The sequence below is a fragment of the Bactrocera oleae genome, chromosome 5 (genome assembly GCF_042242935.1).
Source record: "Bactrocera oleae isolate idBacOlea1 chromosome 5, idBacOlea1, whole genome shotgun sequence".
NCBI classification, from domain to species: domain Eukaryota; kingdom Metazoa; phylum Arthropoda; class Insecta; order Diptera; family Tephritidae; genus Bactrocera; species Bactrocera oleae.
In genome coordinates this window covers 70,956,093-70,973,394 of record NC_091539.1, presented here as the reverse complement: position 1 = coordinate 70,973,394, position 17,302 = coordinate 70,956,093, and the positions used below count along the sequence as shown (strand labels likewise).

General features: G+C 39.8%; 4 protein-coding genes across 5 annotated transcripts in view; 2 read left to right on the top strand and 2 right to left on the bottom strand.

Moving 5' to 3' along the window:
• Nucleotides 1-443: 443 nt before the first annotated feature.
• Cluap1 (clusterin associated protein 1) lies at nucleotides 444-2,466 on the top strand. Its single transcript, XM_014246881.3, has 3 exons — nucleotides 444-845; nucleotides 903-2,282; nucleotides 2,349-2,466. Exons 1-3 carry the CDS (start codon nucleotides 824-826, stop codon nucleotides 2,456-2,458), a joined length of 1,512 nt encoding a protein of 503 aa, XP_014102356.2. The 5' UTR covers nucleotides 444-823; the 3' UTR covers nucleotides 2,459-2,466.
• Nucleotides 2,467-2,570: 104 nt separating this feature from the next.
• LOC106626996 (uncharacterized) overlaps nucleotides 2,571-17,302 on the bottom strand; it is a 39,047-nt gene continuing 24,315 nt past the window's right edge. Inside the window, exons 4-6 of the mRNA XM_014246936.3 lie at nucleotides 3,653-3,770; nucleotides 3,455-3,574; nucleotides 2,571-3,351 (exon numbers count right to left, since the gene is read on the bottom strand). Of these exons, the coding sequence (XP_014102411.2) occupies nucleotides 2,869-3,351; nucleotides 3,455-3,574; nucleotides 3,653-3,770 (721 nt within the window). The 3' untranslated portion in view covers nucleotides 2,571-2,868. The remainder of the gene's footprint in view (nucleotides 3,352-3,454; nucleotides 3,575-3,652; nucleotides 3,771-17,302) is intronic.
• LOC106626995 (protein phosphatase 1H) lies at nucleotides 4,397-8,452 on the top strand. 2 transcript variants are annotated; one of them, XM_036365466.2, is made up of 5 exons: nucleotides 4,397-5,578; nucleotides 5,895-6,618; nucleotides 6,681-6,849; nucleotides 6,918-7,577; nucleotides 7,781-8,452. In XM_036365466.2, the coding sequence occupies exons 1-5, from the start codon at nucleotides 5,217-5,219 to the stop codon at nucleotides 7,882-7,884; spliced, it is 2,019 nt and encodes a 672-aa protein (XP_036221359.2). In that variant the 5' UTR covers nucleotides 4,397-5,216; the 3' UTR covers nucleotides 7,885-8,452. The 2 variants fall into 2 exon arrangements, with proteins under 2 accessions (XP_036221359.2, XP_014102410.2); XM_014246935.3 differs by having other exon boundaries at nucleotides 7,632-8,452.
• S6kII (Ribosomal protein S6 kinase II) lies at nucleotides 11,126-17,018 on the bottom strand. Its single transcript, XM_014246933.3, has 2 exons — nucleotides 14,594-17,018; nucleotides 11,126-14,499 (listed from the first exon to the last, which is right to left on the bottom strand). The coding sequence occupies exons 1-2, from the start codon at nucleotides 16,584-16,586 to the stop codon at nucleotides 13,877-13,879; spliced, it is 2,616 nt and encodes an 871-aa protein (XP_014102408.2). The 5' UTR covers nucleotides 16,587-17,018; the 3' UTR covers nucleotides 11,126-13,876.

The following is a 17,302-nucleotide window of genomic DNA, read 5'->3' as shown; positions in this document are numbered from 1 at the left end:
CTTGTCGATTTCGAATTCGAGACCCTTGGTGGGGGCAATGAGCTCCATTCAACCATATCGCTGGCGCTGGCTGCGCTCCAATGGTTCGTTGACGACCGCAACATGTTGGCAAGCGAACAAAACACAACATTGAGGGGGCAATAGTGTGCAGAAGGTGGGCGATGGCAAAGTTTTAAAACAACGGAGAGCGCACGCAGCGACTTTTAAGGTGGAGAGGTGTACATACATGCCGCTTTTCTCACAACAGTCTCTGTCAATGTTGCGCAACATTTTGTTGTTGACAACATGCTACCGAAACATTGAAATCAGTACTCTTCGTTTACTATTGCTGAAGACATACAAAACCGGTTGGGTCCTTGCTAGAAAACAACATATTGCTAGCGAAGAGCCTCCGGGACTTTTCGGTTATGTGAAATGTTCCTTATTACAAAATCCCCTGCTTGAGTTGGTAGTATCGAACTTTATTAGTGCAAGGTTAATCGGAGGTGAACTCGGTTATATAAGAAATTTTAAACTAGACAAATGAAATAGCATAAAAAAGCTACTACTCTTTCCACGAAAATGAAGAATTCTCTTTTATGTGTTTAAGGGTTAAATTGTTGACTTTTTGCAACCTGTTGCATTTTAAGCTAGCGCTACCATGCTACCAAGCGTATCCTAGCAACGCGTGAAAAGGATGTGTTGTAAACAACAATTTTTCAAGCCACAACAAATCAGTAAGAGCTCCGAAGTAAATGGTTGAAGAAATTTGTGCAGGCGAAAACTTGCGAGCTTAATTGGAAATAAAGTCCAAAATATCCACCACTGATTTGAGATAAATACAATGTCGTTCAAGGATGTGCGCGGTAAGTAAAATATCAGAAATAAGTCTTAGATTTTCTCCGACTTACTTATACACACAGATCTCGCTGAGCACCTCAAGCTACTTGGCTATCCTCATGTGTTCCCCCTGCAGGCTCTCGCCAACAATTTCGGAAGCCTCGCCTCATTTCACGTCGTCGCCGAGGTATTGCAATGGCTCGCGAGTCTGCTTGATCCCGGTGCTGTGCTAGCTGGCAGCGTAGACACCGAGAACGACCGCGTGATGCTAATACGCTCTGCCACGGAGTTTTTCGTAACCAAGTCAGCCATCAAGCTGAATCCGCGCAAACTATATGCCTCCTCCGCAGTTACTGCGGCAGAGCTGCAGAAGATCACGCGTATGTTGATAGCCCCACGACAGTCGGCTGAAGACAAGGATGAAGAGGAGAACTACCGCAGTCTCAATCAGGTTGACATCGGCGATAAAATGGATGATCTGCGACGGGCACGCGAACTCTCTGCAGACTTAACGCAACGCGGTGCAGCGCTACACGAGCTGCTCGCCAAAGAGATGCTGCATAGAGAAGCGCGCTTGGCGCAGGCCAATCGTCCGATGGAATTGTCTTCAGCTGAGCGTACGCTGAAGAATGCCATTGCAGCCGCACAGCTGAAACTGCAGTCCAGTCGTGCACAGTTGGAGAATGCACGCGTCGAAATGAACGCGCTATCATCGAAGCTGCAGCGCAAACGCGCCGAGATGGAACGCACTAAACAGCGTTTAGAAGCATTGCAGAAAATACGACCTGCACACATGCAGGAGTTCGAAGATTGTGAGAAGGAACTGCAGGCATTGTTCCAAAAATATTTTCTGCGTCTGCACGTGCGCGATGCCCTGCGTGCACAGTACGAGGCACGCACCAAGCGTAGCACCCCTGTGGCCTCGCCGCTATTGCAAAAGCCGCAAGAATCATCTATGCCCTTTATACCAGAGGGTCTGATAGAGGACGATGATGATAATAATGGCGAAGAGGAACTTGATGGCAGCGGTGTACTGCGCCGCGGCAATTTTGGACTTGATGCTGAGATTCCGGACATCCGAGATGAGGATATGATGTTGCGCAATAGAAAATCTTATAACGAGTTTATGGATGAGACGACGCGACGCATGAGTAAGCGACCAGGGACGGCGACTTCCCGAAATGGTCGTCCGATAACAGGACGTGCGCGCCGACCGACAGGCATCACACACGGTGATCGCGCCACAGCTGATGATGTAAGCATGGCTGACGTCGGTCCAATGGGGAGCACGCTGAGCAATCGTGCCACTTTGGGTGGTGAAGATGACGATGATGAGAGCTCTTTCGGAAGTTCAGATAGTGAGTTGGGCATGGGTGGTCTACTCAACATGGGCCGCGGACCGCCTACAAGCGGTCTTTTGAGCAACCTGAACGCCGAATTGGGCGGCTTTGTCGACGATGATTGTGAGTGAAATGTAGAAAACAATTCTCAAGGGATATATGTATGTATATAATTGTTATAATTTTTAGTTGATCTCAATTCGATGGACGATATAAGCATCTCGAAGATCACTGGAGAGCTACCAATGCGTCCAAAGACGGCAAGCAAGCCCGAACACCACAGTGATGAAGACTTCTAGAGTGTTGCAAATGTCGGCGTGCAGTCTGCAGCGATACATTTTTAGGGATCAATAGTCTGGAGATTTTACAGACGACTTCTTGATGTTTTTCTAATAGGTATACATGCATACATTTATTTTTATATCAATATTTGAAACCTACATTTATTGTATAACATACAAAATGTGCGACTTGCCTGCGCGCATAGCTACATCGTCGAATAAACTAAATAATAAGTTTATAATATAAAGTTATTTACAATAGCAAATATGAAATAAGACATACATATAATACAGTTATATAGTTAAGTATGTATTGTTGTTCATTTAACGGTTCCCCGGATCAATGCAGTACAATCCGCCAGAATGACTTGACTCGACTCCAAAAAAACACACCGCTCAATTCTTCACCAGCTCAACTTGCCACACGACTACATCACCACATCGCGGCAAACAATTTTCGTTTTGGACGATGAGCGCGAACGCTGCTTGCCATATGTTTCGCTGGCCGTCGTCGACGAAGACGAGTAGTCCACGTGACTACCTGGCTGGCTGTTGGTCTGCTCTTGGCGCGCCAGGAAATTGTCTGCTATGTCGCGATCAAGCCCTGTATACTGAAAAGCTTCATTATCGATGACATCCGCTTCAGACTTGCGTCGCTGACGACGGTTGGCATCCATTTTACCCGAACGTAATGGTGGTGGACCTGGGCGTCGGCGTCGGTTTGGTGGTCCTGCAGATTTGCTGCTCTTTTGTGTGCGATATGTACCACTGGGTGCAGAGCCTGTGGGTGCGTAAACCACTGAGCCTGGACGCATGTAAGGCAGCGTGTAGGCCATGGGCGGGCGATAAGGAATGCCAGGTACAACCATGGCACCCGGCATTGGTGGCATAGGTGGGGGTGTGGCCAACATCTGGAAAATAGAAATAAAAGTTAGATTTTATAACTCGCGTAAATGTAACACAATTGCTAAAGCAAATTCAGAACTTAAAAAATGTAGCTTAATATTAGCTTACGGTCGTGCTACCAGCCGGGATCAACATGATCGGACGATTACCGCCCGTTTGTGTCAAGTTACGTGAGCTGCCCATCTGTGCTGCATACATCCACATGGCTGCCAATTTTTCGGCGTTTTCCTAACATTTAATTTTTTTTTTGTTATTTTTATTATTATAAAAACAAATTTGTTATGGTATAAAAAATATCCCATTTACCTTTTCACTACCAGTTAGTGACATAGCTTTAATATATTGGTCCACCTTCTCTTGATCCAATGCAACTCCGCCGGTTTTGGAATTAATAATAACATCTCGCAAATCTGTACTTTCATTTCTGAAACACACAAACAAATAAAATATATAAGAAATGTTATAAGCAATTTTTAAAAATAAATTCAATATTTAATAATCTTTTTACATTTAAAACAAAGAAAATTTACTTGTGTAACTGCCAAAAATATTAAATTTTTGGCAACTACTGCACAAATGTTTCAAAAATCTTTACGATATAAGTATTTTTACAATATTAATGAATATACACAAAATATTTTAAAAAAAATATACATACATATATACATGCATATATTATTATTAAGCCAATTGAAAAATGTAGTTTGAGCAAAAAGCGTTTAAAGATAAAGAAAGACAATAAGACTATGTTGACTAGGAAGAAGAAAGCTGTAACTCAAAACATATTTCATTTAAAATTTTAATATACCCCAAACATTAAAAAAATACCAATTTGCTGATTAGTAAATTATCTGTGCAAATCATATAAAGCTATTAACGACCTGTTTTATTTGCTTATATTTAAGAATTTGACTTCCGCTGTTGTCGATAATAATCGATATCTAACATTAACCATTTTATTAACTTTGATTGGAGTGTCATGTTTATATGTATCAAATAAAATAATAGAAAATATATATGAATTTTTAGAAAAATTATTTAAGTGCAGAACCAAATTCCCAGTTCAAAACGAATGCAGCTTTTGCTATAATAGCATTTTTGCGAAGCTTTTAGAAGTTTGGCGATAAAGCTCTACATTTGACATTTCATTTAGCGATTGCAGTTTGACGTTTCCCATTGTCTACGAAAAATAAAAAAGTTAAAAGCACGAAATATTCAGAGAAGTGAAAAATCGCACAAGCAGAAAAAGCAGGTGAACCAGGAAGAAAACACTAATTTTTACAATAAATTTCTTTTCAACGTTTACATTTATAAAACTCTACAATCGATTCGTAACTGTTGTGTCTTTTAATGCAAAACTGGTTTGGAAATCTACAGTGCTTTATTGATTTGTGCGAGTGCTGACGAAAAAACAAACACGGACGTGGTGGCAGCGGTAGCATTGGCAGTGGTTAGCTGGCTGGTGCAAAGCGAAAAGTGGACAATACAATACAGTGGCAAAGTCACGAGCAATGTAAAAGGTGGCGAGAACAAAAACACGCATTGAGATACCAAGGAAACGGGTGTGCGACGGAAGAAGGGTATTATACACATCAAGTTACATTGTTGGTATAAGCAGGCAACAAAGGAATTAGTTGGATTTTTTTATCGGCCTCCCGATCTCTTATTGTAATTTGGAGACTCATTTACGTTGACGTGTGCAAGTGCTCCGTAAACAAAAGCAATATTGCTGGTGAGCAACATAGAACGAGCTGCCATATATTTATTGTTATTTTACACATCGTTTAGCAGCTGTTAGCGTGCTAAAGTTGTGCGGTAAACATTCCGTGAATAAATTTCCTACAGCCGCACTTGCCAAAATCGCGCAAATATGTCAAACATGTTTAGCATAACCAATATTAAAAATCGATTTATTTCGGTTATCGCACCAGATATACCGCCGCTGCCATCGACACACAGCCATCAGCTACATCGCGGTAACATCGGCGGCGCTCCATCAAACTATCAGCTGCGTATGGCGCATCAACAGAAAAAACCGGACAAATTCGCCTATGCTCGGCCACCATTTTTGCAACTTTTGACCATCGACGAGCTGCGCGCCTCAGCTGATCACAATGTGCGCCCCATAATTGTACCCCGTGATATTAGTTTGCTGCCGTGGGGCACTGGATATGCCGAATGCGTTAATTCCGGGAAATCAGAGTGGAACGAAGATCAGGCAGCGTTCGCCAGGCAAGTGCAATTTCATATTTTACATGCAAAAAACAAACAAAAAATATGGCAACGCAAATCAAGCAATCATGTCTATTGTTACAACCTAAAATTGTTCAGCTCTTCAACCAGAGAACATAAAACAAGTGTTTTTTTAAGTTCTCTGCTTCAACAGTGCTGACTCAACGCTTATCAGTTTATTTTGCTTGCCTAATTTCACTAGTGTTTGTGATTTGTTCAACAAAATAACAAAAAAAAAAAAAAAAACAGCAAAAGCGATAAGCTGAACCATTTTTCATTTTTATTTGAGCTAATTGTTTATGTTTCATGTAAATAGGCAAGTACTGTCGGATCCCACACACTCTCACCCAGACTTACCATATACATACTATGGTATTTTTGATGGTCATGCTGGGTATGGTGCCGCTTTGGCTGCCTCCCATCAATTCCATCATATTTTACACGAGAAACTGGTGGATTGCTTAGAATTGCTGCTTCCTCGTGATGAAGACGCCGCTAATTCGAACCAAGATAGTAGCTTTCCCCATCCCAGTCATTTCCAACGACGCGTGTCAAAGGATGAGCTCATCATCGGCGCACTGGAGAGCGCCTTCTTCAACATGGACGCGCTAATTGCACAGGATCGCGATCGATATCGAGATGCAGGAGGTTGCACCGCTTGCGTTGCACTGTTCATCAACGGCAAATTGTTTGTAGCGAATGCTGGCGACAGTCGTGCCGTGTTGAGCCAACGCAAAAGTGAGTGCATTGAAAAAAACAACGCAACAACTGGTGCAGTGACAAATGCTGACAATGGCACAGGCGCTCAAGAAGTGTTTGCGGTGCCATTCTCTTTCGATCACACTCCAGAGACAGAGCGTCAACGGTTACTCACTGTAGCGCGCTTGAAGCCACATCTGATGGAAAAACAGTACGCTGCCATGGAGTACGCCAAACGGCCACATATGAAAGATTTGGGCCAGCGCATACTCTGTCGTCAAGGTACCATGAAAGGTTGGACCTACAAAACGTTGACGCGCGACGACTTGCGCATGCCTGTTGTGAGTGCTTTTTGCTATTTAAGTTTCTACAATTTTCTAACCTCTTTTATTGTGTTGGACAGGTTACTGGCGAAGGCAAGCGTAGCCGATTGCTGGGCACACTCGGCGTAACGCGCGGTTTTGGCGACCACGATCTCTTAGCCATCAACACAGGCACCCAAATCAAACCATTTCTCACACCCCATCCGGAAGTGGTTGTACGTGACCTTTCCAAAATTGTTAGCATTCCAGGTGAGCGCCCAACATGCAATACCTATCCAACTATAAAGTTTTTACGTTACTGGTTTCTTAATTTGTAGATGAAAATAATGAGGATGGCGACTACGGTGTACTAGTGATGGCCACCGACGGCCTTTGGGATGTTTCCGAAAATGACGCCGTCGCACGCACCGTTTTCCAAACGCTCGACAAATATCCCACGGAAAAGCACCGTTACACAATGGTGGCACAGGAGCTGGTGGCGCGAGCGCGTGGCAAAATTAACGACTCAGGACATTGGCGCTTGGCTGACAGCAAAGCCGCCGCAACAGTCGATGATATTTCAGTAATTGTGATTCCCGTCTATCAGTATTACAAAGAGCACGTCGAATGGGAGAAGAGATGCGCACAAGTGCTGCAACAGCGACGGGCTAAGGTGACACCAAGTGCTACCGAAGCGTGTGAGGATGAGTCTCTGCTGGTGAATGGCGTCACAAAGGCGCTAGTGGAAGTAGAGCATGAAGATGCAGAGGAGGAGGAGGAGGTGGTTGTAGAAGTGAATAGACAACAAGCACAAGCCACTGTTGAGTTGGAATTGGATGCGTCTCAAAAAGCAGAGAGTAGCGGCCAAACAGACCCGCTCAATGCACACCAAGCGGCTGAGAAGGATGTCAAGGATTTAATAGAGCATGAACTGAGCGCAGCCATATCAGCTCTAGACGCCACTGAAAGTGCAGAAGACGACAGAAAGGAGGCTAAAGGTAAGTGAGATGCCAAGTCAATAGTATATAATCACAGATTTTTTGTTTTTAAAGGCGTTGTATAAGAGCATGTGGCGCTTGCCGATGCGCTGAAGAGGCTCAAATATCTCATTGCAAGTGGAGATAATTAGTTGACTATCTATCACAATTGAAGAACTGTTACACTCCCGTATCTCTCTCTCTCTCTCTCTCTGCTATTACAGAATCATCTGTTACCACGCCAGAGAAGACGTATAAAGCACAGCAGCCGCAACAGCAACAACAACACCAACATCATCGCAATCGTAATCGCAAAGACAAACGTTGAGGGAATCAAAAACGTACGCAAACAAAGCGTACACACATATTTTCTACTAAATACATAATAATAAGTACATAGAGAACAAACTTAATTAGTTAATGAATAAACGCACTTAATTTGAAAAGCAAACAATGAGTTAACGGAAAACATAAAAATGTAGCGTAGAGACGGTCGGCCGCGCTATTCTGCGGATGTGAATTTGCCAAGCGAAACTGTAAAACTTACTCAATCATTACCAGAGAGCGAAACCAACATAAGATACATACAAACACTTATTTATTTGAACTCCAAATCCATAATTTACGAATGCACTCGCGCTCGACCGCATTCTGTGAGTTGATAAAGATAACAGTAATTTAGTAGCTGTGTAAACTTAAAATTACAAGAGTGCGAGTAGTTTATAGAAAAATAGAGAAGTTAATGCAATAAAAACTTCAATACCGTTAAACAGACGATGTAAAAATGGATTTTCGAAAAAAACACTATAACGAGATTTTCGAAAATAAATTAATCAAAATTAAAGATTGTAATACTTCAAAATCTGCGAAAATAAATTACTAGTTTTATTAAAAAACACTTTTCGGATTATTTATATATATTTTGTGTGGTAGTAATCGCCTCGATGAATATATGCTGTCTTTGTCAAATTCACCACACTTTAATTTCATCTTACTCTTGTAGATATTTAGTTTTCACAAAAGATTTTTTGGTTTCACAGGCGATACTTAAGAAGAAAAATTTGAAATATTCCCACAACAGCCGGTTTTACTTTTCCGAAATTGACTCGCATTTTTATACCGCCAAGGACTCTCAATTCGGCAACATACCTGCATATTACTTTAGAGCTCTTTTTTGTCGTCAAAACAACAAACACAAAAAATATTGAACAACACATGTTCTTTCATATATATCTAACGCAAGGTAGCATTAGAAAAGAGCCTAAGTCAAGATATGGATAGCGGATAGCCACATATATGTTGATATTAGAGGTAATATATTTGTGGAATTTAATAAACCAAAGCCTAAACGGCAGGCGTTTACCAGCACTTTACTGTTTTCTAGATAAAGAAACCTCACCTGCCACATATAAAGCCAAAAGTCGGTGTTTAGTATACTACGTGTCTGGTCCGATCTCGTTAAGGTCTGCAACAATCAATAATTCCGCAATAATTCTAAACAAGTATACATAGAGACTGGAATCCTTTCTGTTAAGTCACCCCATATCCTCTTGTTGAGCTAATTCCTGAATGTCATAGACAACACAATCCTTAAATTCAACTTCAAATCGGGTTAGATATACGAAATAACAGCCGCAACTAAGAAAAAGAGCCGACTGTTGAGTGAGCGGTAAATAAGGAATTAACATTGTCATCACTAAAGTAACTTTTAGCAGCAAAGCTGCTCTATATCCTCTTTCGCTTGTACTGAGGTCGTGTACATCCAGGAGAAATACAAAACATCTGTTCTAGTACGCTATTTACAAGGTTTCACAATTGGATTGACACAGCTGCAACGCCAGCATATAAATTTTGCAATCGTACCATGACAATTACTGATTACACGTGTCAGCAACTGTTTGTCAATGGCACATTAATAACGGTAATAAACAATTTCCTGGTCGCAAACTGTTATCTTCATGTTTCTTATTACCATGTGAGGAAATTGAATTGAAAGCAACGATAAGACATTAGCAAAGAAAGTTGATAGCTCAACCATTTGTATGGCAACTGATACTGCGGTAAATTGGCATCGGAAATAAACGCTTAACCTGCAACAGACGTGATGTCTTACATAGTACATTTTATAATATATTAAAAAATATAGATATATATACATTGACCTATCAAAAGTATATATTATTATATATTAATAAAAATATAAACATCTGAGACGTTGCCGCGGCCAACATTTGAAAGAGTTAAACTTCAAAAAATAAATACCAAAGAATGTGCTTTCGAATGTTAATAAATTTAAATTTGAAATTTCTGTATTTTTTTCTTCAAAAAAGTAGCGAACCTCGATATGGATTAGCCTTTATAATATAAATAATTAATTATAAATAAATTCAAACGATTTTTTTTTCAATAAAACATTTTTTGTAATTTTTTAATATATCAACTTTATTCAATCGAATAATTAATTATTTGTTTAAAATAAAGAAAACATGTAGCTTTTATTAATTTTAAATTCATTTAATTACTTGGTCATTTTTGTTTTTCTGTTTTTCTGTTTGCTATTAATTTGTAATAAATCTGGAATATTTAATGTGGGAAAATACACAACGTTACACATGCTGACCAGCTGCATTAATTTCTGGCCATGCTGTACTATTTTCTTTTTTAACGTATTTAATGAAGCGCGCGGCTGTGAGAGTATTTGTAATTGTTGTTTTTGTTTTTATTTCTTTCACAAATTAGCACCGCAGATGGCAATGTGAATGTATATATGTATGTATGTCTGTATGTAGCGCACAATTGAAATACGAGCAGCAGCAGCAGCAGTTGTTGGTTTTGTAGAATTCACTAAATATTTAAAATCTAAATGCAAATGGTAAAGATTTCGCTAGCGCTGAATATGTTAATGAATACATTAAACGATTTCAAACGAATTAACTAAAATTAATACACAGTAATAAGACAGTTGCACGCATGCCTGTATGCCTGTATGTATGTATGTAAATGCTTATATAATATAATACAATAAGAAGTATGGAGAGATATCAAATGCTTTGCCAAAGTGTTGGTAAATATTAGTTTTACAAAAATGTCACACAAAACATCAAAATTTTAAATATAATACTTGGTAAAATGTTAACAATTAAATGAGTGTTTTTGTTCTTGTAAAATGCATTAAAATATACATATACACAACGCATAAGTATGCATGTGTGTGTGTGTATGCGTGTGAGTTAGGCGCATAAAAATATATGTGTGTTTGCACAATAATTGTAGAGCGAATTGACAACTTAGTGGGTTGGAATATATGTGCGTACGTTTGTTTGTATGTATGTCAAACATTTGAATTTCTTGCTTAATTGAACGTTAGAAAAAACAATAGTTGTATTTTTTTTTTACATTTTGTATGGAAGCGACTTGTTGCAAAAATTTGCAGTTTTTTCACAGATATTTCACTCAAATTAGACTTTTTATTTGGCTGTTTGGTTTGTGCTTCAGCGCTGATACGACAAATGCTAGCCAGCAGCGAGCAGAAAGGAAGTGATAATTAGCGTTTATGTTTACTTTTCTTATTTTTATTTATTTTTTTTTAATATATTTTTTATTTATTTTGTTTACTTTTTGTGCGCATAGGTTGCGTTTTGTGTTCGTAAATGACAGGCGTAGGTGACAAGGCGATTGTCGTATCAGTGCCAGAAAAATGCTTTTAATGCTTTGAAATACTTCTTTTTTCATTTTACTTTTAATATTTCCGCTTTTGAGAATTTAAAATATTCTACTTGGCAAGTTGTATGTATGTATCTATGTATGCTTATTGCTATTTCTTTTTTATATTGCGCTGAAAGCGTTTAAAACGTCCCGCTTTTTAAGTGAAATTTATGTACTACAAGTAAAGAAAGCAATCAAAAACGAAGCCCGATGCAACAATTGAAACAAAAGTGTTTTGAAGCAAATTTTATACGGTTTACTTTGTAAGTTTGTGTGTAGTATGCGGTCTCCAAAGCAATGAGGGTTTACAACAATTGGTTTCTTTTTTTTAATTTTTCATAAATTTACCCTCGCCACTTGTTAGACCGCTTGCTTGACACTTTATCATGGCACTGAATTTCCTATATTCATTAAATACGTTTTTTGTTGCACGAATTGCTCAGCAGTTTAGCTCGTTCTAAAATCTCAATTTTATAGACTTACTTTTCGCTTAAATCTTTGCAAATTTCAACAATAGCTACATATGCAAAAGGCATGCATATGCATGTTTGTATGTATATGTAAATATGTGTGTGTTAGCCTACATCTGCACAAAATATGTTTATATATTTTTGTATTTGTATGTATAAATTGCAACAGTTTTTATGCAAATATTACTTGATATAACACAGAAGTTGCGAAGCTTAAAAGACCGCCCAACAACCCAACTTTATAAATTTCGACAAATGTTGTAGGTATATGTAGGTATTTATGCAGTTATTACGTCATAATTTTCAAGGTAAGTATGTGTTAGGTAATTATATAAATTCTCTCTAAATATATGTATATACATTTAATAGTTAATCGTACCATATACATATATAGCTAATATATATATGTGTAGCTATGTATGTACGTATGTGTATTTATGCTTAGCAATATGCATTTCATATTTAATAAATTGAACTTTTTTAATATATGTATGTATGTATATATTTAATGCAAGTTGTTAAAATACTATACCGACATCAGCTTTTTTTTTCTTTTTTAGGTTAACGTAGCTTTTTATGTAAATTTCTGCGACCATTTTTTTACAAATTTACATATGTACACGTGTATGTACGAGCAATTACTATTAACACCAAACCTTCATTACTTTTTTATGTTATCTATTATTTACTTAAATATATATATATATATATATGTATATATGTTTGTAGTTAGAAGCGATACTGTGATTATATGTATACGAATTACAGCCGAGTTACAAAATGTCAAATTTAAATTCACTAAAACTATAACGGTATCTATCTTAATTACACTCATGCAAGCGCCAATATAATTTGTTCACTAACTTTACTAACTCTTCTGCTTTTAGTTTGCGTTCAGTAGCGGCAATGCTTGGCATTTTTCGACTGTTAAATTCACGACTTTGGAAATACAGAAACCGCAGCCGAGTAGGAGAATTCAGCAACTCATTATAATGCTTGCTTATTCGGTAGAAAGACACCGGCCAGTCAATGCTGCCGTAATTAATCACTTACATTACTAGTTAAATACTTTCTTCGAATTCTCCCAACAGCAAGTACTTCAAATTGGATTTTTAATATACAAAACGAGTATCACTTTCCATATGTTCACATAACTTGCGTCTTTACAAATTAATTGTTGAGCGTTTAAGCTCACCTCACTTATATGTAGGTTTGTGTGTTATGTGTGTTTTTATACTTATACTCAAAGGCAAATCACAATCTCGTATTGTTTTCACATTTCAATTTCACTACGATTTTACCATATTCAATAATTTAATACATAATATACATAATGTAGTTCGGTCATTTATTACTCAGTAAAATTCGTGCGAAATTTTGATTTTCAACGCAGAGCGCTCCAGTTGCACACGTCAACAATTTGGCAATGGCATGAGAAAGTTATTTGGAATTGGATTTGGGGAAGTTGTCTGAATCTATTTATCGCTGCTACGAACACTAAACGTGGTTGAATCGATTTAGAAAATACTTATTTAGAATATGTTGCAACTTTTGCTGCGTGTACATGTATATGTATGTACAATGTTCACATTGTAATATTATTATTTTTGTTTGTTAGTTGTGATAAGCATTATAACTTTGGCCATTATTTTTGAGTAAGTAGTTATGCAAAAAATATACCCTTCTTATACTTATGTTTATCTTGTCTATAATTTACAAATGTATGTAAAATTTAATCGCATACAAACAACACTTATTATTTTATAAAATAAATAATTAGTTTGTTCGCAAAATCTCGTCGCTCTTAAAAACGCGCATAGGCAAACGAAAGCACGCCAGCTGGCTTCAACCCCCTTGGGTGGGGCGGGTCGTGTGTATGTGCAGCTGGAAGTCGTGCGTAGGAAGCTGACAAAACGCCTAAAAATATAATTACTCCCCGCCTTCACCTCACCGCTAGACATATGTTTTATTAATAAATACGCTAACAATGTGAGCCACAGTATAATAATGGCAATTTGCTTCTCCACACACGCACCGACGCTGCTTTTATGGTAAACAAATTTCCATTAAGCACACTAAATGGCTTTTATCTGGCCCACTGCTAGCCCCCCAACATATGATTCATTAAAATTTCGCCAAAAAAATTTACGAGTGCAAGTTGGCTCGGTCTTTGGCACGTCGTTTCGCCAATTTCGACAATTCTACTGGTCCCACATTTGCCGCTTGGGGTATTGCAATTGCGCGAAAAGTCGCATCGACTGCGCCGCGCAATGCCGCTGTTGCTTCGCGCACCGAATTGGCGTTGGGTTGTCCCACGCCCACGCCTCCTTCACCTGTGGCATTAACGCTCGTGGCTGACATTTGCGTGGGTATTATCGCGTACTCTGTGAGGCGCACTGAACCCGCTAACTGTTCGCGCAGCCACGGTTGCTGCAAAATTTGTGCTGCTGTCGGTCTATTCTCCGGCACAATGTGTAGCATCTGACGCAGCAGATCTTTCACTTCGTGGCCGGTCATCGCCCAACGACTGGAAGTGAAATCCACATGTCCGGAACCTATCCGCTTTAATATCACATCAGGTGAGTCGTTTGGCGTTGAGGCGAACGGTGTGCGGCCAGAGAGCATAATGTAGAGCAGCACTCCTAATGACCAGATATCGCAGGCCAGGTCATAACCTTGACGTTTCAGCACTTCTGGCGCTACAAAGTTGGCTGTGTAGCACGGTGTCATCAGCAGACCGTTGTCGGCACGCAGCTGCTTCGCAAATCCTGCATATAATTAGTTTGGAGTTATCAATAACACAAGGCACAATATGGTGAATTTGTTTTACTGGCAATATTTGCTATTTACTTCAGTACTTACCCAGGTCACAAAGTTTTAGAGTCTCGGGCGTTTGCCGCATGCTGGCATAAATCATATTCGATGGTTTTAGATCACGATGCACAACACCATGCTCGTGCAGGTACGCCACAGCTGACACAACCGTCCTTAGCACCGCACTAGCTTCACTTTCGCACATTTGTCCCACTGCTAGTATGCGATCGAGTAGCTCCCCTCCTTTCAGTAACTCCATAACTAAATACGCAGACGTTACGTCCTCATACACTGAGAATAGTGTAACAATGTTTGGGTGATTTCCGTATCGCAGCATTATTTCAACCTCTTCCCAACAATCGGCGGATGTTGACGACGCTGCAGCCGCTGCCTTTTCAATAATTTTTACAGCAAAGTGTTTTTTGGTTGAGCGATGCTCACACAAACGGCATACGGAAAATGTGCCGCGACCCAATTCTTGCAACAAATTGTATTCAGAATGAAAGTTACCAGGCAGCACACCGGGCAGAGTACGCTGCGGTGTGTGTGCGTGGGGCACGTAAGGCGACAGTGGACTGGAATTGTTTGAAGATTGATCCAGTAGCACTGGCGCCACAAAACTAAAGCCGCGAAAGATTTCATGTGCCGACGCAGAAATTGGACCACCGGGCGAGTCGTGTGGCGGCTTCGAAGTGTACTCGATATCGAAGTAAAAAGCATCATCTCGCGACACTGCCGGTATAAATGGTGGTCGTACTTCTTTCCGCACCAGCCTCACCCAGTCAATTGTTGCAAAGAAACAATGTGCTTTAATATCTAGTATTCCGTTTTCTCCAGCACCTAGGCGATTTTGGGGATTACGTTTAAATAGTGCACGCAAAAGCGATTGCGCCTCGGGCGACAAGTTTTCGGGCATTCCTAATTTCGAGCGTAATATTTGATTCATTGTTTCTTGACGCGTTTGTCCATGGAATGGCAAATTTCCCGTCAACATTTCATACATCAATACACCAAATGACCACCAATCGGCTGCAAAATCATGTCCCTTGCGATTCACTATTTCTGGTGCCATGTATTCGACGGTACCACAAAAACTATACGTTTTGGAACCATCTAACGGTTGCTTGGACAGACCAAAATCAGTAAGCGCTATATGGCCGTTTTCGTCCAACAAAATATTTTCCGGTTTCAAATCGCGGTAAATTATTCCTAATGTGTGCAGGTGATTTAGTGCCAAAGCCAATTCAGCTAAATAAAATTTGACATCTTCCTCTGTGAACATTACCTCTTTGGATAATCTTGTGAATAGATCACCACCGCGCAAAAAATCCAATATTAAATACAATTTACCGGGTGTTTGGAAGGCATAGTGCAGTTTCACGATAAACGCATGTCCGACGTCGGCTAGAATTTTACGCTCGTTTGTACTACGCACACGGTCCTTGACTTTCAGTGTGGCTTTTTTCAGCACTTTCATCGCGTATAGCGTACCTGCATCCTTGCCAATAACCTTGCGTACTAAAAACACTTTACCGAAGCTGCCTTCGCCCAGCACACGCAACAATTCGAATTGAGATGGGTCGGCTTTGTCATGACCTTCCTTTACAACTTCGCGTAGCTCGAACTCATTTTCGCGTAACTCCCCATCACCCACAGCTGGCGCATAACCTTCTGAATCACTTAAATCCATCAGTTCGGTTGTATCCGCCGTAACGGAGCTGATGTGATGTTGTTCTAATGCAGCCTGTAATGCCGTTTGCTGCACCTGTTGCAAATGTTGTTGCTGTTGCTGTGCCTGCTGCCTGCGCTGGGATGACGTCACGGTGGTCACACCACCACTTTCTTCATCAGTAGGTGTGTGCTCCATCGGTGTCACGGCCAGACTACTACAACCCGACGAGGTGATCTGCATACGCTGACGCAGCTGCTGCTGGCCCAAGGCGCCATTGGCATTGTCCAGGTGGACATTATTTCCCAAAGCAATACCAACGCCTAGCTGATGCTGTTGGCGCAAATCTTTATTCAAATCGGCCAGTGGCATTGCGCCGGTGACGCTGATGACCTCCGAAGATGTGGGTGTTTTTAACGTCGCCGTGATCCAATTAAAATGTGCTGCAATATTTGTAACTTTCAATATTTTCAACTGCTTTCACTGCGCTTGTGGCTGCTACTGTCAATGCGACGGTGAATTGTGACTATGGTTAGCGGAAGGAAGGCGTGGGCGATATTTTCACAGGTCGTTTTGTTTATTTGTACACAAATATTTTGTTGTTGCACACGTAGTTAAAACATTCAAACACATACTAGACATACCGACGCGACGCTTACGCACTACTATAAAACTTTATACATTCATTTTACACATTTGTGCATGAACTTTTGCTAAATTGCATGTATTAAATAATTTTTTTCACTTCACTGCTGTTGCTGCTAGCTTATTGTCGAATTCGCACTGGTTCGTCAGCGTTTGACAGTTTGCTAAGCGAAGTGCTGCCATACGCACTAAATGAGCTTTAAATTGAGGAATTATTGAGCGCTGGTGGTAAAGGTTGTATGCAATCAGTGTCTGGCTAGGTAAGCGTGAATCGTACGTTATATATGTTGGACATTCTCTGCTCGAAGTCGGAATGCAATATGTCAAAGGTAACAAATATAACTGATTTTCCAGTGTTATGTATGTATATAAATGAAGTTTACTTGTTTTACTCTGTATAAAAATAATATCTGGCATCTCTTGCAAATATTGTAATAGATTCT

What these genes read in the sequence shown, in the direction of transcription:
- Cluap1 (XM_014246881.3), top strand. Translation starts at nt 824, where the DNA reads ATGTCGTTCAAGGATGTGCGCG. An exon ending in GTCGTTCAAGGATGTGCGCG is followed by an intron (nt 846 to 902) that starts GTAAGTAAAATA and finishes TTATACACACAG; the next exon opens with ATCTCGCTGAGCACCTCAAG. An exon ending in CGGCTTTGTCGACGATGATT is followed by an intron (nt 2,283 to 2,348) that starts GTGAGTGAAATG and finishes TATAATTTTTAG; the next exon opens with TTGATCTCAATTCGATGGAC.
- LOC106626995 (XM_036365466.2), top strand. Translation starts at nt 5,217, where the DNA reads ATGTCAAACATGTTTAGCATAACCAATATTAAAAATCGATTTATTTCG. An exon ending in GATCAGGCAGCGTTCGCCAG is followed by an intron (nt 5,579 to 5,894) that starts GCAAGTGCAATT and finishes TCATGTAAATAG; the next exon opens with GCAAGTACTGTCGGATCCCA. An exon ending in CAAAATTGTTAGCATTCCAG is followed by an intron (nt 6,850 to 6,917) that starts GTGAGCGCCCAA and finishes CTTAATTTGTAG; the next exon opens with ATGAAAATAATGAGGATGGC.
- S6kII (XM_014246933.3), bottom strand. Translation starts at nt 16,586, where the DNA reads ATGCCACTGGCCGATTTGAATAAAGATTTGCGCCAACAGCATCAGCTA. An exon ending in TCTAAAACTTTGTGACCTGG is followed by an intron (nt 14,500 to 14,593) that starts GTAAGTACTGAA and finishes AATTATATGCAG; the next exon opens with GATTTGCGAAGCAGCTGCGT.